At 37.3% G+C, this 21,111-nt stretch overlaps 1 protein-coding gene across 1 annotated transcript in view; it reads right to left on the bottom strand.

The window, feature by feature from the left end:
* Positions 1–380: 380 nt before the first annotated feature.
* The window catches only part of LOC147850979 (uncharacterized), a 44,853-nt gene continuing 24,122 nt past the window's right edge, over positions 381–21,111 (bottom strand). Inside the window, exons 13-37 of the mRNA XM_087335671.1 lie at positions 20,873–21,091; positions 20,550–20,770; positions 20,261–20,429; positions 19,822–20,130; positions 18,153–18,477; positions 16,160–18,079; positions 15,826–16,080; positions 15,405–15,656; positions 15,077–15,334; positions 14,608–14,914; positions 13,841–14,244; positions 13,460–13,702; positions 13,261–13,359; positions 12,284–12,544; positions 11,970–12,188; positions 9,425–9,640; positions 7,481–7,633; positions 7,020–7,367; positions 4,151–5,617; positions 3,899–4,049; positions 3,386–3,535; positions 2,844–3,301; positions 2,450–2,734; positions 2,000–2,204; positions 381–1,075 (exon numbers count right to left, since the gene is read on the bottom strand). Coding sequence (XP_087191797.1) covers positions 840–1,075; positions 2,000–2,204; positions 2,450–2,734; positions 2,844–3,301; positions 3,386–3,535; positions 3,899–4,049; positions 4,151–5,617; positions 7,020–7,367; positions 7,481–7,633; positions 9,425–9,640; positions 11,970–12,188; positions 12,284–12,544; positions 13,261–13,359; positions 13,460–13,702; positions 13,841–14,244; positions 14,608–14,914; positions 15,077–15,334; positions 15,405–15,656; positions 15,826–16,080; positions 16,160–18,079; positions 18,153–18,477; positions 19,822–20,130; positions 20,261–20,429; positions 20,550–20,770; positions 20,873–21,091 — 9,130 coding nt within the window. The 3' untranslated portion in view covers positions 381–839. The remainder of the gene's footprint in view (positions 1,076–1,999; positions 2,205–2,449; positions 2,735–2,843; positions 3,302–3,385; positions 3,536–3,898; positions 4,050–4,150; positions 5,618–7,019; positions 7,368–7,480; positions 7,634–9,424; positions 9,641–11,969; positions 12,189–12,283; positions 12,545–13,260; positions 13,360–13,459; positions 13,703–13,840; positions 14,245–14,607; positions 14,915–15,076; positions 15,335–15,404; positions 15,657–15,825; positions 16,081–16,159; positions 18,080–18,152; positions 18,478–19,821; positions 20,131–20,260; positions 20,430–20,549; positions 20,771–20,872; positions 21,092–21,111) is intronic.

Raw genomic sequence — 21,111 nt, 5'->3', positions numbered from 1 at the left:
CAGAACAATCATGTCTTAACATTACTTCGTTCATGTGCACTCTATAGTGATCCACAAGGGTTACCATTGTACACCATATACACCTTAAAATCCTTTATATGTTAAGACTAGTTTGTGGAACTCCACTTTAATGGTTATCAGTAATGTCAATTTTATTGCTTAGTACTTTGAGATCCTTACAAGAGTTCATATCCTTATGCGAAGAACTTCAAGACATCTAAAGAAAGGACTGGTCCAATGGCAAATACTTTTTTATAATTTACAAAGATTGAATCAACAATCAAATGACAAATACATAACTGACACATTTAGTTTCATTACGGAGGTTTTTAAGCCTAGCCAATTAACAATACATTTTTACAAAGCCATGCGATTCAATGAGAGCAAAAGCTCTTTCCTTTACATGATTACACACAACTCTTACATTAATGCATTGATTTCTGAGCCAATGATGGCCAAACAAATTATACATCCTGAAAATATTACTCTGCCCCTCTGTTATTTGTCCAAAGAAAATCCATGTTACCATAGCTACATAAATCATAGCCTGTTACAAAATATGCGAGATACTATGCCTGATTACACAAAGGCGTAGGCCAGTATCCAAGCCAAGGAGGATAGTTTCTCTCATGCTTGGCTTCCTGAAATTTGAAGTATTGGATGTTGCTCAATCATGTTATGTTATCCCCTCTATCAGCAATAATAGTAGCTACTTGATTCTTGATATGGTTTCGAGCACATTTCCAGCATATCGACATATCAGTTGATTGAGATCTGGGAGGAGAGAATCGTTGACAAGTAATGAATGTCAAACAAATATATGAGACCTTACACCTTGTTTATGTACCCAGTTGACAAAGCAATGCCACGCCTTGCAAGATCCAGAAGTCGGCAGTAGTATGTGGATTAATCTTCAAGCTTATATTGAGCACAAAATTGGAAGATGCACCAGTGGTGGTAAGTACACCCGTTCTTATGTGAGTCTTGTACAAGGGACACTGGTACTCGTCTATGGGTGGCTTGTAGTTTACAACAGGAATGAAGTGAACAATTGGCAAACGTGAATGCATCTCACCTGTCCAGTTTCAAGACAATCACTATCAATTTAGGAAAGAAAGAAAATTATATTAATGTCTTTTAAAAAGACTGGCATATGAGGGGGTACATCTTAAAATGTTGTCTCAACTTCGTAAACAACAAACAAAAATAAGTATAACTAACTTAGTAAAACTGTCTAAGGTACCAGATAATATAGTTAACTATGCAGTTAACATTCTGAGCTTGATGGACCAGAACTTCTGCCTTCAAAAGATCTCCAACAGTGGGCAAATCCAACCATCGAGGGGGTCTCCCAAATGAGGTAGCACTTCAGGTGTCTGGTGATACTAGCATATGGGGGCAGTGGTTCAGATGAACACAGCCTACGTGCACAACAAATTGCTTTTGCCCAATCTATTGTACACAATTTAATTTTTGTAGTTGAGACCTATTTGTTAAGCACTTGATTGACTTGTAGCATGAGTTGTGGGTCTAAACAATGTTAAGATGGTTCTTTTTTTATGAGATCAAGCCTCAATATCTAGCTGATGTTAATTCTCTAGAAAGCTATGGAGTGCATGAGACATACGAGGGCCTGATGATGAATCCATCCTGGAATGTGTGTAGAAAGATGACCTGATATTGGCCAAGTGGCGTGTGGGGCTGATTCAAATTCTTTCATTATCCAAGTTACTCATATCAGTTTGGATCATTTGATTTTTTTTCCATCTTAGAATGAAATGAAATGTAATATTAACATCTTCAAAAGAATAAATTAAGCTATGAGACAAAGTGTTACATCCATGCAAATCTTACTGAAATCTGAAAGAATAAGGCACCAAAAACAGAAGTCACAAAATGATATAATGTAAGGAAAAATACTAAAATATTGTCAGCTGGTAGGGAATCTACCAGAATAATACCCGTTTGTAGTAAAAAGGTTTTAAAATTCAACACATACCAGGGAAGGGTTCCGCCAAAAATCCGTTTTCAGTATCCCATCTTGCTCCTTCAAGGAATAAGCCGCTTATGTAGATCCCATCCGAAGGTGCACTTTTAACATCGTCTTCACTCTCCAAATCTAGAACTCGGAACCCAAAGTTGAGTGTATCAATAGGTATCTGATATTTCCGCGCATGTAACTGGAGGGCCCCTGTCATGAATCCCTAGAAAAGTAGGCAAAGGTATATGATCAGTTACTACAGCCAAGTAAATGTAGAACATGCTGTTTGCAATTACACATAAAGTTATCTTTATGTAATATCAAATTTAAGTATAAACACATTGTAAATAACCCATTTTGGAACCTTGATGAATGGATCATATAAATGTGCAGTATATCGTAATATTGAAAACTTTCAGTGTTATTAAAATTATAAAGTTACTAATGGAATATCAACTGAAAATGTACCTGTGGAAAGAAGAAGCCAGGTAACCAGAAACACCGTGGTTCACCATTCTTGATCCAAGAACGTAGGAAAGATATTCTTTTGTGAAAGTCCAATACCCATGATGTCAACGGTTTGAGTGATGGATATGCTACTGCTGCCCATAATGTTGGGACCTGATTATTTAAGAAGCTCAAGAACATACTTTCCAGCTCAGATGACATCACAACGAGACCCTTGATAGCCCGCTGAAGTTCTGATAATGTTGATTTCATAACATTAAGAAGCCTATTGAATCGATCACATTCCTATTATTTAAAAAGAACCGTGATTAGTGACCAATTGAATGCCATAAATATAATCATAAACCTATGAATTGTGTGCATATAATATGGATCAAGATCAATCAAGAGAGACCTGCATGAGAAAAACCGCAAGGGGGCTGATTTGCCCATCTGGACCCAGCACTGAGGTGGAATGGCCTTCTACATCTTTGAGCAGATCAGGTAGGTTTTTCATTATATCTTCTGCTACCTCAGCTACTATTTGGTCAGAGCTTTTAGCCCCGCCTCCACTGGTAGCTCGTGGCTGTATGCTTGTTACAGTACTCAAAATCTTATTGCTCTCATGAAGCTGAAACGTTAAGATGGCATTCTCATGCATTCCAAACAGATCCGGACCTTCTGCAGTGGGTAAGGACTTGATATACTCTACATATGAGATGTGTTTTCCTTCCGGTTGTGACGTGTATATGCGTGAAGATGTAAAAGAATAAGAGTCTAATAGGACATCAGGGTTGTAAAAGCGTCGGAGTGTACTCATTAAGCATCTGCGGTCAAGATCATCTATAACTCTACCTCCATAAGTGATCTCACCTGCATACATTACATTATCCAGATCCTGTTACAAATTAATGAAACACATCAATATAGCTCTCATCTACGTTATGATTTTTTTACCTGTAACATAGAGTAAAGCTGGCCAAGGTATCTCTGGCTGTTCTTGGAGGAACATCCGCAATGTTTGTAGTGCACAATCTAAGTCGCTGTTATTGAAATCATATTTCACATTCCATCCCAATGGACCAAATTTTCTTCTCTCTTGTATAACTGTGGCCACAAAATCCTTGAATCAATGAATCTATTAGCTAGAATTATTTATTACTAATGCAGTTCATCCTAGAAGCCTTGTAACTCATTAAGATCCTTCACTAGCTAGTTCATTACTATGATAAACTTCTTTATATAATATATATATGGGTGTATTTAGTTATAATGCTCAGTGCTGGCTGTGTGCTACACATTATAATCAAATACAGTTCTTGTAATTGTTCAAAATCCCAAATATGACTTTTGTAAGATTGTTACATTGCTCTTACATTTGAAATGCTCTTTCAAATTGAGAAAAAAAAGTATTCATTTTCTAGTTTACTTATCAGCATCTTTTTGGATCTTAAAAATGAGAAATTTGACCTGCATGGAAAAATGATATCGAAAAAGCAAGCTTCTTCCAAGGGCCATTCTTTGTACAACTATCTAAGAACTCATCAGAATATCCTGAATATGATTGCAGTAAGTTGGCTCTCACTCCTTTAGGAGGCTCATTTGTGATTTTGATTCCATTCTGAAAGAGGGACAGAGAAATATAGCGTGTCATTTGCTTTGGGAAGATATTAATTCATAAACAACAATGTCATGGTAAAGATGTTACAGTTTTCAGTCTACCTGCAGCACTGGAACAGGGAATTCTTTACAGGGGAATGAAGTAAGCCATAAGCGAAATTCAGGATGAATTTCCGAAGCTTCAGATTGAAACCTTTCAATGATTCTTTCCATGGTATGCATCCAAGAGCTGGCCAGGTGGCAATTCTGTAAACATACCCAATCACCCGTCTTTCTAGACTTCGAAACAAGCATTTCTGCAATTGGACCCTGCCCTTGCCCTAATGATATGATATGCAATCTTTCCCCGGGTTTTCTGTCCACTCTCTCACCAAATCGTTGAAGAATTCCAGTAGGATCTGCTCCTGTTGAGAGTATAAATATTATAGGGGTTGTGTTAGAAGTATCTTTGAATACTTCATCAAGCTGTAATGGTATACTACCAACAAACTGACTACCGAGGTTATTCTTAATGAACACCTCACAAGCATAGACAAACTTTTCTTCCCTGAGGCATTTAATAAGTAATAGTCTCTGAAATTGTTCAAGTTTTTTATCCCAATCATCTGGTAGTGGCGAGTTATGCGGCTCATTCATCTCTAGGAAAGGCTTCCATGATTTGAAATTGGTTACAATGCTGTCAGTCAGTCCTGAAAATGTATCGTTGGACACCTCTTCAAGGGCACATACACTCCGCCAAGCAGCATCAGGTATCAATTTGGGTGCAGGATTTAGATGTCTTCCTTGCTTAGATCCTGTTGCATTGGATCCACGTAGCAAAAAGTTCCACTCATCTTCGCTAATTTGGCATGCTGCTCTCATGATTGAAGTACATATAAGCAAGGAGAAAGTTAATTTATGTTCTTCAAATAGTCCTCGGCTCATATTTAGGTAAACAACTTCTGTGATATAGTTGATCAGTAAGGCAAGCCTTGTATCCAGCTCATCTGACTTCTCACAGCCATCGATGCAATGGTTAAAAAGGTGGCAAAAGAATTTTAGTGAATATTGATACATTGAATCAATAAGAGCTAGATCAGAGATAACAAAGTACAAGATTGAGCCTCGTTTTGCCACAATGCGATACTGCTCTCTTGCAGCTGTTATATCTTTTTCTGTTATCTCAGCTTGCTTTACACGACTTTGGATTACAGAAGATGTCAATTTTGAGTTGTTAAGGGTGTTTATCAAGACTTCATCATCTAAAATGTTTCCTTGGCTCTCCTTTAAAAGCTTTAAAATCTTGTCTTCCAAATCCTTAAGCTGTTTTTTATCACTGCTAATGCTCACAACTAAGCGATCATTCTGTTCCTCAAGATCTGCTCTTTCCTTCCTTACAACATCTCCAAGAAGTTGATCTTCTAACCCCTTCATTGTTACAGTGAAATTGACCAATGTAACCTTAATACAAACATCTGGCATGTAGTGAGGATTAGACAATTTGGTAGTCATATAGAGTCTAAAACTTGGATCATAATCAACGTCTGTGTCTCCTAGTCTTATCATAAGCTGCCCATTCTTCTGGAAAATCTGCAAAAGAAAAACTTGTATTTGCTCAGTTTTACATAATGCACTCATATATTATATTCCTATTTGATTACTTAAAACAGCCTACTGTAATTTCCTTGACATGCGTTTTCCTTTTGGGTAGAAATCAAATTCATGGAAAACCCCAGACAGGTTTCTATTAGAACTGAAATGTTCACAACCCTTACCCTTTCTTTATTGTATTAAGGACAAGCATGGAGCAAAAACAAAATTTGAAGATTCAACATATGCTTTTCAACTACGGACAAGGAAGAAAAATCACATTGGATAGATACATTGGACATGATGAATGTAATATTGAAAAAGGACAAAGGGAAACACATGTACTGCACATAACATTTGCAAGCATGGGAGATACATCATTTTATTCTCTCAAAAGACATTAATATATCTAAGCTACAAATGTGGGGTCTAGACTAGAACAAGAGGTTAACATAGATCCGGAAATGGCCACAACCATATAGACCATGGTCCCTTCCCCTTCATCGTGGAAAAATGAAGTCCATTATCACCTACCACCGAAGGTGCTCTTATATAGATACACATCTATACATGTGTCACGCAATGTGAAAGGGCATCTGCAGACCTCCTCACGTCAATTAGAGATTGAGGTAGACTTATACGCAAGCACACCTCTAGAAGAAAGAATCTACCAAGTGTGTCATCAAGGAGTGGAATCTGAAGAACACTATGTTTGCCACTTTACAATTTTGTATGAGTAAAGGGGAAGATATCATCACCTCTATACCTAAAGCTTTGGCCCACTACACAAGGTAATGGAATATGAGGACCAATGGTGCCGGGGGCTGTTCTTTAGCCCCATCACTCCTACTCATGCTACAGGTCAATCAAAGTCTACACAAGTGGGCTCCCAACTATGACATTGCAAAGGAATCAAAATAGATTGGGAAATAACAATTATTCATGCACGTAGGCATGATCTCAACAGATAAAAACCATTATATCCCGCCACATGGTTCCATTGCTTCAAAAATCTCTCCATTCTGGATCAACATATGCTAGAGACCTTCCGAACTGAAGACAAAAATCACAATCTATCTGACTTGAGGATCTTACATGCATAGATAAACAGGGTTCTTTGGTTACTTCAATTTTTGTTTACTTTTTTACTTGGTTACACCTATTTTAGATTGTTTTTCATAAATACGAGACAAGATTATAAGGTGTAATCTTTTGTTTAGTCTTATTGGCCATTTTAAGACATTAATGTATCTTTCTTTCTTTCCGGCAATCATTTTCACAAAAACCCACCATGAGTTTTCTCATTAGTTATATAATGTATAATGTGGATGTCTTCAAAGTATATAAGTTACAGGACATTCCTTACAGCTGAAAGAAATTAGTAAATTGAAGTAAAAGCTACCTGCTTTTGTAAGATGGGTTCTAATGCAGGATCAAGATGATCCCCAATATCCTCTAGGAGTACAGGATTCCCAATCCTAATACTGCTTTCAATTGTTCGCAGAAGATTACCATCAGAAAGTTTTACAACTCGCAACCCATTCTTGGCTTCCATGGCCTTTATCCAATTGTTAGCTTGCTCTTGAGGATCTATCATCAGTGGCCATCGTTTGCCCCTGGTTACTAGAATACCATTATCAACAGACACATTATCTGTGGGGAGGCCCCAGATGCTCCATTCACGTACTTCAACTGGAGTAGATAAAATACCTCGAAGTGAATAGTTTTCTGATACAGGGATGCCTTGCTCCTAGCATATTGGAAGTTAAAAATCAGGATGCTAAAACTCTCATTCATTTAGCAAAAAAAATAGATGTACTCGAATAAATTATCCATAAGTAGATAATGAGTAGATGGATGAACCTGGAACTTGCCAACCCAACTTGAAACTAATGCTTTTCTGTATGGCCCAGAGAATGCACCATAATAAGAAATACATGCAGCACAAAGGAATACATCTCCTATTAAAAGATCTCTTTTTGAGCCAATTAAGTCAGCAGTTTCTTTCCATCGAATCTGTTGCAAGTCCAAACAAGAGATTACATCTTAAATGTTGTATCAGAAACATGGGCAAAGATGGCCAAACATGCCAAAATCAAGCCAAGATTTTCATATAGGTAGTGAAAAAACAAAAAGGAATGCCAGTGAATAAGAAGGAAATGATGGTGTCACATTAGAAGAAGAAGCCAAAATGAAAGCTCATGCATTCTATGTACGAGTGGTTGGTTGAGCTGAAATAGGAGACCCACATGAAGATGCCAAGAATCTCGGAACAAAGATGTGGGCATCAGATATTCTCTTTGCTCTAGCATGGAGGGTGGGAAGAGGTGAGTCCAGAGCTAAAGCCTTGATCACCCACTTCATGGATATGGAAAAGACGAAATCTCATGTTTGGTTTTCTTGGCCAGTTTGGCATCTTAAAAGACATTATTATATCTTTCTTTCTATTTGACGAGGACTTAGGATCAAACATTATTAATTACTTAAATAATGTTGCTATCTTTTTGCTATGTTTAGAGTCTCACTTCAACTATTATCTCTTTCTTAAATAATGAGATTGTTTTGGAGGCTCAGCTATCTTCAGGGCACCAACAACTGCACATATTTTAGTGACCACTATCATGTGCATGCATCAACTAATATCTATATTTATACTTTGGCTAAGTTCCACTTCAAGTTTTGTCATTGTGATTACATCACACATCCTGATTCACAGATCAAAGATAGTTATCAGGATTCAATCACAGACATGGCCTCAAAAGAATTAGAATGGGTATGACAACACCTAAATTAAGCCCTCAATATCAGGAACATAGTTCATACGTATTCTGAGTGTTCAAAAATCTAGCATCACCCCAACCACATCGGGATATGTTAGATATAATCAATGATCAACCCCAAGTTGTCAATTTATCCCATGTACTCTTAGAGTGCACATTTTGTGATAGTGCCCCAAATGAGGAGTAGCTATTGTGCAACCCGACCATATGGGTCGATAAGGTGTCAATGTAGGAAACTATAGATGATTAGGATAGAATGTATTTAGGAAAGAGGGAAGTTGGATAATAGGATTGTCTAGTCAAGTTGACTAGAAGATTATTTCGTAGGCAAGTTACGATGTTCGTAGTCTTGAAGTATGTGCCATTGATTTTAAGATAAGTACTATCTTGCACTAGCTTGTATCTAGGTAGTTGGATCATATTGAATGATAACTCAATTGACAGAAAAGAAATATCTCCACTATTATCAACTGACTTGCACACTTAATCTGACACTGAGACCAAACAGAGAATATAATCCACTCTCTCTAACTCATACACAGTGGCTGTGACTATTATCTGTCCCACCTAATTTTGTAGTTGGCTGGTCCAGATCCCATGTAAGCTCTAAGGTGTGAGCGCATGGGTGGACTACCATTGTGAGCTACTTCCATATGTAATAGAAAGTTTGTTTTCATATATACATCTCTGTGATTGTAATTCTATATGCCTATCTAATCGATTCTCAATATTTTTAACAGGACAAACATGGAAACCCTACTTAGACATGGACTACAATTTCAACTAAATATACATGACTAAAGGAACTATTGCTTAACTTGTATTTAGCCATAGCATGTACAAACCTCGAAAAAACATGTTCATAAAGTTTTAATATCATAATACCCCACCATGACTATGTCAAAACTTTATCAACTAAGATTTATTTGTTTATAGAAGGTCTTAGATATTTACAGAAATCTTATTTTACAAAAACACAGTTCATAAAGGAATATGAAGATAATGATCATGATACTTAAAAACTTACAGCTTCATCACCCAAGGCGGCTGTTAATTTTTCTGCTCTAATGAGGCGATTTTCAGTGACATTGGCTTGCTCAAGAAGGCATAATTGCTCTGCTTCTCTGTCTTCGAGGTTTTTCTTTAGGCGCTCAACCTGAGCTTCCACTTCAGAAAGCTGTTCTTGCTTCGCAGCAAGCTTCTCAGCAGCTTGTTTAAGATTTTCTTCCGCTTGTTTCAGCGCCTGAAATTTTTGTATGATAATAAAGTTTACAGCAATGATGACAACAAACTAATGAACTACAGCTCTGCATCAGACGGACTTAATATAGTATACAATAAATGTTGAACAAGACCAAAGTATTCAATCCCAAGAAAAGGCTCCCACTTTGAATATTTACTTGAAAACTCAATTTAAGACAATATAAAGAATATTCGTTTACTTGAAGAACCCAATAGATACGAGTTTTTTGGGAAACCTCGATGAAACTTAAATGATGGTGGATGGATTAAATCTATATAACATCTAAGACTAGCTCCATTCCAGTTTTTGGTGGCAGCATCTCTCAAACTAACTCAGAGATTAGCAAAGTAATCAGGAAAGACGTCATTCACCTAGACACTAGGAGCACATGAATTGAACCAATATAGCAATTCGTCAAGGCTATGTCCGTACCAGTCCTTGGATGCAGCATCTCTCACACTAACTCACTCAGATATTAGGAAACTAATCAAACAAGATCTCATTCAACACGAGATTTGGACTAAGTGAATAAAACATGTAGCAATTAGTTAATGCTACCTCCCTTGCAGTCCTTGGATGCAGCTTCACTCACTCAGAAATTATCAGAAGTAATCAGACAAGAACTTGCTCAACTAGAGATTAGGAGCACATAGATTGAACTTATATAGCAGGTAGTAAAGGCTACCTCCCTTCCAATCCTTGCATGCATAATCTCTCGCACTAAGTGTTGAGAATCTAGCTCAACTCACGTAAACATGCACTTATGAAGAAAAGCACAATGTGTGAAAAAGTGTGTGAGCACACTTTATTCTATCCGTGTGAACTATCTAGTTACATGATTAACTAGATTACAATATCTAGTTTGTTGTCAAGCGTAAATATGGTCAAAGAATATTAGATATTCTTATGACAGAATCGTACTCGAGTGGATATCTATGAGTAGAATCCATCAACCACATTTGATGTGGCAGTTCAAGGACTTGTATATAAAACCCCTGAGCCCATTGTGTTCTGTTGATGATCTTTAGTTGATTAATGTATTTTTTCGTTTCAGTGCATAAACTGTCATCCCCCTACTGTGTATTTTATTATTTCTGGTTATTTTCTCTGATTCCTTGTCTTACCAAGGATGAATTTATACAATTTCCTGGCTATATGGATATTCATCTGTCTCATGGATTGAGATGCACCACTGGACAGATCCTCACTTCATTACATTAAATTGAGATAGACATAGAAATGTTTAGGATCATGTCTCCCAAGAAAAATGTTTAGAATCATGTCAATTATGTCATACAAAGACAGTCTGAAGAGCACTATATAAGATGTTACGTAGTTTACTGTCAGATGTGGGTGTGATTCCACTACCTCTTTGAGGGGGGGGTTGTACCATTCTCCTGGTCATGAACTTATACGATATGCTGTTTTTACTAGGGATCCTTTGAAATTTAGAGAATCTTTCCTAAGGATTATAATGCATGCAGGCTCTATTACAAAGACAGATGTCAGGCTTCTTCAGAAGATCATGCCATGAGACCTCAGAGCTAACACAACCAGAACCTGATAAAAGAATGTTACTTGAGGGAGAAATCCATTCAGCACACTCCAGACACTGATGATACACAGATTATCACATAGAAATGACGCCTGCATAGGACAATAAATAACATCATTACCCAAGATTGAGCAAGATATCCTATGTTATTATTCATGCACAATTCGCTAAATCTGTCAATTGTGCCATTGGGATGTGGTATCAAAGGAACCACATCTAGCAATAAGGGGCAGGTACTACTGCCTCTCCGAACAAAGCTTTGGTTCTCTAGCGAGGTAATGAAATACAACGATCAACAATGCTTGGGACTGTTATTGATAGAAATTAAGAGACAGAGGGCAATGCTTGAAGGAAAGCAATACAACCCCAAACCTCAACCACCAAGAAGCAAGAACCATCACAACCTTCTTTACCAATATCACTCCATGCTACAAATCAACCGAGGGCAACATAAATAGGGTTTACAACGGATTGGGAAATAATAATCTTCTGTGCATATAGGCGACATCTACCTGGACCATGACCATGTCTCTCTTCTTATGGCCAAGAGACGATTATCACCCGACACTGAAAGTGCTTTCTTTGTTGGATCAGGCCATGTTGGAGTTCATTAGCGGGCAGAAGTTAAGTGCTCAGCCAACAGTAATATCCAGTACAACATTAAATTTGTTTTGATTTATGGTTCTCCAAGATGAAACAAACAATAGAGTTTCTTGTTTATCTTATCTTCCAGATAATAATTTCAGCAGCAGAGTACTGGTTGAACATATATACCTCTTTCTTGGGTCCAACCACCTTTGCAATCTTTGCATAGACATCCATAGCCCTTACCCACATGCACAAGCTTGTCGCGGCATTACTCTGCTTCTGTACCTGTTCAGGTGTAAATAATGGATCTTCTATGTATTTGATTAGCTTTTTTTGAATAGCTTGGTTGATACCATCTTTATTGAACTCCAGAAGTCTCTTTATGAATGAAACATCTCCCATGATCTGTAAGTATACATAATTATTGAAATCTCCTTTCATATATAGAAAGAATTATTGATGGCACACAATTAAATATCAACAGAAATCTGAGAACATGCCTTTTTGCTCGTGTCCCAATCTGACTTTTCACCAAGGAGAACACAAACCGCTTCCATCACCATCTGCACGAGTGGAGGTGGCTTTGCAAAGGATTTTATTTCAGTGATGTCACTCTTATTAAGAGAATTAAGGGCTTCTATAGCTGCATTTAGGGCTGGCATTGCAGCATCAAGATCTTTTTGGGCATCATCCTTTATTGATTGTGTTTCTGCTGCTTGTTTTTTAACCTCAGCTTCTTCCTTTTCCACCACAGCCTTAACCTGTATCACACATCATTGTAAATACCTCAACTTAAATTTGACACCTCAATAGTAGACTACTGCTACAGAAAATGTGGCAAATGCTATAATCCACGTTGTTGTGTGCAAGGAATTTCCACACTGTTGATTTTCACTCGTCTATAATCTTCTGAGGTCCGACATTACAGTTGTTTCCAGAAATCCCAACAGATCCAAAAGCACATACGTAATAAATATGCACCTTAGAGTAGTGCAAACCTAATTGACAAAAAATCACTTATTCCAAGAAAGACAGAGCATATATAATGTCTTTTAAGAGGCCAAAATGGCCTATAAGACCAAAAAAGAAAGAAGAAAGAAAGAAGGATGTCTCAACGTCTTTTAAGAAGCCAAACTGGCCTATGAGATTACATCATAAAATGTTGTCTCATCTTTGATAAAAAACCAAAAGAGCTTTCACTAAGTAAAAACGTAAATAAGAATGAAAGTGACTAAAGAATCCCTTATTGATACATGTAAGACTCTCAAGTCAGATAGAAAGAAAGACAGAAAAAATTGAGATATTCATTTACATCCATTTAATGATAACTGGAATTGCAATTGTGGTTCAAGTTAACCTTGTGCTGTATTTCATCAAGATTTTCATCCAATTCATGGTTTCACATATTGCTTTCATCCTGTAATTTGGAAACGATGAAAAAACAGATTATATTAGAAAGGACTTTACAGTTTCTAACCTTCTCAGCCGCCTCTTGATCATTTGCAACTTGTTTCACTAGTTTCTCTGTTTCTTCTGTTTTCTCAGCAAGTATAGGCTGTAGCTTCCCTAGCTCTATCTGTACAGCAAACAAAGTTAGAGCAATACCCTCTTTGAAATAAGGAGATATTTACACAAATCCAATTCGCTAAACAATATGCTTTCCAATTTGATATTACCTTCATTGATTCAATCAGCACATTTGTCTCTTTCAATTTATTCAGGCCATTTAAAAATCTATCTTGGGCAGTGTACAGTTCTCGGCGTTTTTCAGCAAGCAATTGAATATAGAGGTTCACACAATCAAGATATGATTTTGGGGTTATATAATACTTCCTTCGCAGCTCTTGACAAAACTTATCAGCCATTTCTGAGACTGACATGTGAATGTAAACACACATTTTAGCTAGTTTTTCTTGTATCTGCACCATACAGACATATCACAAATTAGAAAGTCAGTTACACACTCTTTGGGATCTTCCAGCTTCATAATGGTCTTATATGTCAAATTCATTCTGGCATACAAAAGCAGAACCTCTTATTATTATATAACTACAAACCTCTTTTGTTGGCAGTTCCACATTGGCCAGGAAATAATTGCTTACAGAGAGCAGCGCTTCTTCGGGCCATTCGTTGAACCAATCAATTGTACAACAATTAATCAATGATGGAAATTGCCGGCATCTTGCTCTTAGTGAGTCACCGATTGGACTCATACACAGCACAACATGTAGATTGTCTCTCGCTCTACTAATAAAAGCGTTGTACAGGATATCTTTTGTTTCAGGGAGGCCAAGTTTATTCACATATTCACGCATCAGTCCTCCAATTCGGTCTTTCTCATCTAATGTGAAGAGTCCTGGGACTTCACCTGAGTTGAGCAGATTATTTATATCCTCAACAAATCCTTCATTTATGATCTGCGTATCAGTAAGTAGAAATGTAACAGGTATCCCTTCAACACCTGTAAACATGAATTCGCAATGAAATTAATTGCCCCCTAAGAAAGAAGACATTCATCCTGAAAGCCAACTTCAATGAGCAAAGATCATCTGGAAACTAATAATTTAATCACAAAACGAAAACAAATGAAACCATTCTTTTTGTGAGAAACCAATGTCTTAATAACAATTTACAGATGATGGAATGAAGGTTTTTGTTTATGAGCTAATAGAGGACACTTTTATGTTTTTATAGAAAAGAAACAAGAATACAAAGTTTCTTCAGATCAATTGATAAGCAAAAAAGATTCTTTTTCAAGTGCACACGACTCACAACTAGACATGCTAATATGTTAGAGACAAATCTCTACAAGCATCATTCTCACCTGAAATTTTATACAACTTCTTAAGATCCTCTCTAAAATCATTCATACCATAACCTTTCTTCAATTCAATCTGAAAACATTTAAGTTCTCCAATAAAACAAGCAAAACGAGTTAGACTTTGTTTCCCAGATCCACCAACACCTACAAGCATTGCATTGCCTCTTGGTTGCCGTAGTATTCGTGATATACGGGAGACGTGTTCAATTGCATCCTTGAAAAAAACAAGCCGCATTATGCTAGTAGTATTCATGTTGTAATCCTCAAGATAATCATTGAAAAGCCGTGGAATCCGTGTTTCATCAACCACCTTCAATGAAGAGATGCGAATAGTATCAATAAATCACAGAAGAGGGATATGTCTAAAAACCAAGGCCATGAAGTTTTCACAATGCATACACATTTATGAGAGCAACTAGGAAAGCTTAAATACACTTTTAAAACATATATTAATGTTATACACTAAAACCACCTGCTCATAGCGGCGATCTTCTACTGAAAAACCTGGCCTAAGATAGTCACCATATATTATAGGTCTTGTGAATACTTCTTCAAATGTTGATGTCTCCTCAAAGCCTCTTTTCAGAAGTTCATACAGCATAGTCTTAAAATAAGTTTTATCTTCAAAGTTAATTAAACGGTCATGAAAGACGCGCATACTCTCGTGAATCCATAAGTTACGGAGGGACTTCTTTGTGGCACAATCCGCTGGTTTCACCATTAGAATTCCCTGCAACTCTACTGGTTAGGAACCTTCTTAGCACTATAAGTTTACTTAAAGTAATATTTATACTGCTCACCTGGAAAACTTTTGATACATCCCGAAGATTGAATGTATAGTGAGACTTTGCAGGAGTTGGAAGCAGCTCTTGACTGATGCGCATATACACCTCAATTGTGCTGTCAACCACAGGCTTTAAAAATGCCTTACATTCAGTTGGAAATAATTGAAGAAAACCTCCCAAAATTCCTCCAAAAATTGTCCGCAAACATTGATCAGAGGGAGGTTGGACGCAGACCATACTAAAATGCCTAAAAAATCTGGGAGTCACCTGTAAGAAAGAAAAATATATTAACATCGTCTAAGACCAAAATTGGCCCATGAGACAATTGGTTTACTTATTAATAAAGAGTTTTCATATGCTAATTATTTTCTTTGGTAAATTGGTTAAGAGTTAACAAGTTATCATATTTTATTTTGGAAGTAATTCACAAACTAACTTCATTTCTTCCACCCCCCGGTGGTGCGCATGCAGCTAATAATGTCATGTCCTCTATATCTTTCCAGAAAAGAAGTCTACGATCATAGAACCCTTTGAAATCTTGGAACTGTCTTAGGAGTTCAATAGGTGGCTGTGCACCATACTTCTCTTTTGCTGGCATATTTACATCATCGACAAAGCATGCAATGCTCTTACCAAACGGAGCACCTAGCTTAGTCTTTCTTTTCTTCTCAAGTTTACCTTCTAATGCCTCCTATTCATGAGAACAAAAAACATAAATTAGGAAATCTTCCTTGATAAACAATTTTTCCTTAATCCGAGAAGAAATTCACCTGTGTAGCAATGCTCGTGGTCTGTGCACTGAAATTGAGAATGATAGGCACAATATTTTTGGTGACTTGCAATCTCTTCAATAGGTCAAGAATAATGGCACTCTTTCCAACACCTGAGACTCCTTGAAATAGAATTGAGCGGCGGACTTCTAAACATATCTCCATCAGAAAACTCATCTTGGTACTATCCTGAGTAGGAACCATCAAAGTAAAAAACGGTGCACCAGGAGTGTATGTAAAATTGGGCACCAACTCTTCCCATGATGTAAAAGTCTGATCTTTTGGATTGAAATAGTACTCATGGACAGTGTCACTGGCAGGAAAACTGGCTATGAGTTCTAATTCTTTACGAACATAAGTATCAAACTTTTCTTTGCTATGATGATTAATATTTCCTCCTACTGACCATACAAAAGAGAATATGAAAATTTTGTTTATTATCGGCGTCAATATTTCGAGTTCTTGCTGGAAGACAACCTCCCTGGACGGTTGACATAAAGCTTGAAAATAAAAGCATAAACTCGAAACAATATTAATGTTCACAGAGGGTATATTTTCTTTACATTCTTGACGAAGAAACTTCAGACCAGAATCAATATATGTATCAAAAAGGCCCCAGATGTAATCAATGACAGCTGTCATGTTGGTTTGTGATGTAGAAACGGTAGAAATCAAGCCTGTCAATTTCATCTTCAGCCAGGTTCGAACATATGGGCGCCATCCAAGGTCTTCTGGAGGCACATACACCATACCACAACGGCTAACTGTTGCTGGTGAGGCAACAGCAAGATCCTGCACTTCAAAAAGCATCCTCATTGTCACTGGATTTAGCTTTATACGTTCACCATTTGGAAGACAAAGTACACAATTATCATCTAACACTGTATTCATGTTTTCAATCCATACTGCATCTACTGGACCATCAAAAACAACCCATTTCCTGTCTGGTGTGGTGTCTGCAACACATTGTCGAATAATAGTGCTTGCAAGCCCATCAGTCCATTCATTTGTCAAAAGATTATACTCTCCATAAAGCTCGCCCATTTTTATGCACTTTGGATTCAGTACATATGTGTGAGTATTCTGAAATGCAGGATTCTTACTGCCAGACTTACACAGTTTTTTCATAGCTTCTTGCAGCATTTGATAACATGTCGTCTTTCCCCCACCAGTTGGTCCAACTTCCATGACTCCAAATCGTACATTCATAGTTTCATAAAGTTGAATGATCTTTATGACAAAATCTGGAACAGGTTGCAAACCGGCTTCAACCAGGCACTCCTCCACAGCAGCACGGAGTAACCCAAAATCTTGTGCTGGAATACTAGCACCAGGGAAAAGATCTGCAATAATAGCAAGAAACAAACTAACATCTTGGGATAGAAACTTGGGAAGGTTGCTGTCCTTGAATGCCCTTATTAAAACAATGTCTTCATTCAGCCCAGGATTGGATCGTTTTAGTGAACCAGCCATAACAAGCACAGACTTAACTGCTCGCATTCCAAAATCATAATGATCTTGCTGGCTGAGCTGCTCACTGGAAAGTTTATAAAGTTTAACCATTTTGCGTGATAAAATCTTTGCATTGGCAAAACCCTCCGAAAAAAGCATCACCTCAGCTACAAGTGCATAATCAGGAATCATCATGGAAACAGGTCTAAAGAGAACCTTCAGGTTATCAGGTAATTCTGTACGACCAGCATACCCTGGGTTCATTGTAATGAAAACACCACAGGTTGGCAATAGCTTGATTTCTCTACCTTCAAAGTTGAAACGTGTCATCCCAAACTTCAATGCATTTTGAATTGTCAGAAGCTGCTGAGCAACCACAGAAAGCACCTCAATGTCTATACGATTAAACTCATCAAAGCAAGCCCATGCACCACACTGAGCTAGACCTGCAAAGAACTTCCCCATAAACTGCAAAAGATAGAAAATATAAGGATCTGTGAACAAATCATAATAATGCAAGTTCTATGAAATAAACAATCACCTTGTAATCCAAGTTTTCACCACAATTGAAAACAACGCATTGTACACCAAGTGACTTCGCAAGGTCCTTTGTTGTCTCAGTTTTGCCAGTTCCTGCAGGACCAGCTGGGGCTCCACCAAGCTTCAAGTGTAAGGCCCCCGTTAGAGTCATATAGCATCGATCTGTTAAGGGAGTTATGACGAGCCTCGTCTGTGCCCCTAAATACTCATAACCGTAGACAAACCTAGCATTAGTTTGCCTAACAATGGAATCTTCAGCATCATCATCCCAATAATAACGGAGTTGCATTTGCCATCCAAATTCAGTTGTTTTCTGAACCCGCTCTCTAAAATTTGCAAACATTATCAATATTGCCTGAGATTTGTATCTTCTAAAAGATGGCCTCTTATACAGATAAACCTTTCTTTTATGGAACTGTCATAGCTTAATTACATGAAAAGCTACAGCGTTTAAGTAAATCCAATATTTTCTTTCTTTTACTAGACTTCAATAAGAATCATGTGGATGTCATTATGACATTTTATATCATTTCATTTCTCATAGGTCTCTTTGGCTTTTGAAAAAGTAAATATAAGATTTCAGTTGTCACATCATCCATACTGTGATAGGGCATCTCAAAACCTTTTCACACCATTTAGATTTATCACCATCACCCCTCCTTCCTGTGCTACAAATCAATCGAGAACTACACAAGAAAGGCCTTGACTATAAGGAGGGCAATAGACATTTCCTCTTTTACCATCCAGCACCAAAGATGCTTTCCTCTCTTCGTAGACCTCTCTATTATTTCATTTCATTTCATTTCTCATAGGTCTCTTTGGCTTTTGAAAACGTAAATATAAGATTTCAGTTGTCACATCATCCATACTGTGATAGGGCATCTCAAACCCTCTTCACAGCAGTTAGATTTATTACCACCACCCCTCCTTCCTGTGCTACAAATCAATCGGGAGCTACACAAGAAGGGCCTTGACTATAACTAGGGAATAGAAATTTCCTCTGCACATAGACCACGTCCATCTACAACAAATCCTTGTCACCTTGCTATTGGCAAGGCCATTATCATCCAGCACCAAAGATGCTTTCCTCGCTTCATAGACCTCTCTATCTTAGATCAGCCAAGTTAAAGATCTTTCAAGAGCAAACGTTTCAGTGCATCTAAGCTCAGAATGTTGAAAACCTAGCTAACTGAATAATTGGTACCTAAGAAGGTAGTTTTACTTCACCAAACTCTCTATTTTGGAAAGGCCTATGTCAGAGAGGCCTACATCATTAAAAGATGTATTTTTCAATAACTACTCTGATGTAATCCCTCAAGCTTTTCCAAAAATCAGCATCTTTGTCTTCTGAACACTGAGATTTCACACCAGCAACCAAGCATATGTTTTCAATCCAGACTAGTGTTCCACTAAGGTAAATTGGGCAGCGTGACTCAATCAAGACCTCTATCGATGTTGGGTTGGCCCATATGGGAGATCATTCAAATGCAGAAGTTTTAGTCTTAGTCCAGAATGTTAAGTGCTAAGGTAATGCCATTCTCTGGGGTAGGCAATTCTACTAATTTAGATAAATGTATTTTTCTTAGTCTCATATGCCATTTTAAGACATTGATATCTTTCTTTCTTTCTTTTCTGCCTTACATTCTTGTGTGATTAAGTTCGTTAAGTACCTGATCAAATCTTCAAGAATATCTCTTGCATGGACATCAATCGTAATTAACGCAGTTAATATGCGCCTTTCCAGGGCCTGTACATCACTTCTAACAAGTACAGATAAATCTTCCAGTTGTTTTATGCATTGATCCTTATAACTAGAAAGCATAGCCTCTATATTCTCGGTATTCTCATTGTTGAGAGCATTCTCCACATCATGGCACCAGTAAACTTGACTAATCATTAATACAAGTTGGGCAGGATGCTTTAACACCCAGTCTTTTCTCGGTCTTTTTGCATAGTCAACATAAGCAGCTTTTGACATTCTGTTGTGGTTTAAAAAGAGGAGAGAAAAAGCTTCAGAGATGGTACAGAGTGGAATATTATTAATATTGTTGACAAACGTCATACAATTTTATTTGCACTGATGTTCAAAAAAGAAAGGTTTATTCAAACCTTCGAAGACTACTAATCATATTTTGCTCTACTGATGTTAGCCAATTCTCAACATTGCCACGAGCTTTCAGGTTCTTCCCCAGAGAAACTCTCTCACCTTCACTGGAAATCATGGCAAATATGTCGATGCTTCTAGGATCCTCGCCAAAGTCAAGTCTACGAATCCCATCTACAAATATGAATTAGCACAAGATCATATTTATTGATTGTTATAAATGTTACAAATATGTAATAAGCTTAAGAGATCAAATAGACATTTTGAAGCACATTTATAACGATGATTATTTACCAAAACATTTTGACATATGTGGCTGGACTGCTTGCACGTTTCTAGTTTGTGCCAGGATCTCCAAAAGTTCATCATTTGACAGGAAATAAAATCTTGGGAAAGCCATGCGCTTTGTTTCTAAGTAGTCCTCCAAATTTTTTTGAATCATCTCTAAAGTTTCATTGCTCTTCTGGAAAGTTTCTAACCAACCATGCATCAATCCAGCTTGCAGTGCATTGGGCCTAAAATCCAAATATGTGAGATTGGCAATCCACATAAGACTTTGCAGGATTTCTTAAATAGGTTAAGGGTCACCTAATAAAGTTTTTGTTAATTATGCATACCTATCATGTACTCGCTTCATGATATCTTTGAACTGTTTGTCCACTGCATTAAATGCCTTGCTTTCGTTTGGGAGTTGCCTTTGAATGTCTGGAGCACAAAATATACTTTCAAGATACATCCATTGTTTTTGGCACTCGAGCCACTCATCAAGAACACTCCCAAAGTGCTTCAATTGGTTTTCTAGCTTTTCGACTTCTGTCCTTATTCCAGTAACATATCTAATAAAAATAAGCAATCA

The sequence above is a fragment of the Azolla caroliniana genome, unplaced genomic scaffold, assembly GCF_043228905.1.
Source record: "Azolla caroliniana isolate FFs.n. ecotype wild unplaced genomic scaffold, voAzoCaro1.0.p SCAF_20, whole genome shotgun sequence".
Lineage (NCBI taxonomy): Eukaryota > Viridiplantae > Streptophyta > Polypodiopsida > Salviniales > Salviniaceae > Azolla > Azolla caroliniana.
This window is presented reverse-complemented; position numbering and strand designations above follow the sequence as displayed.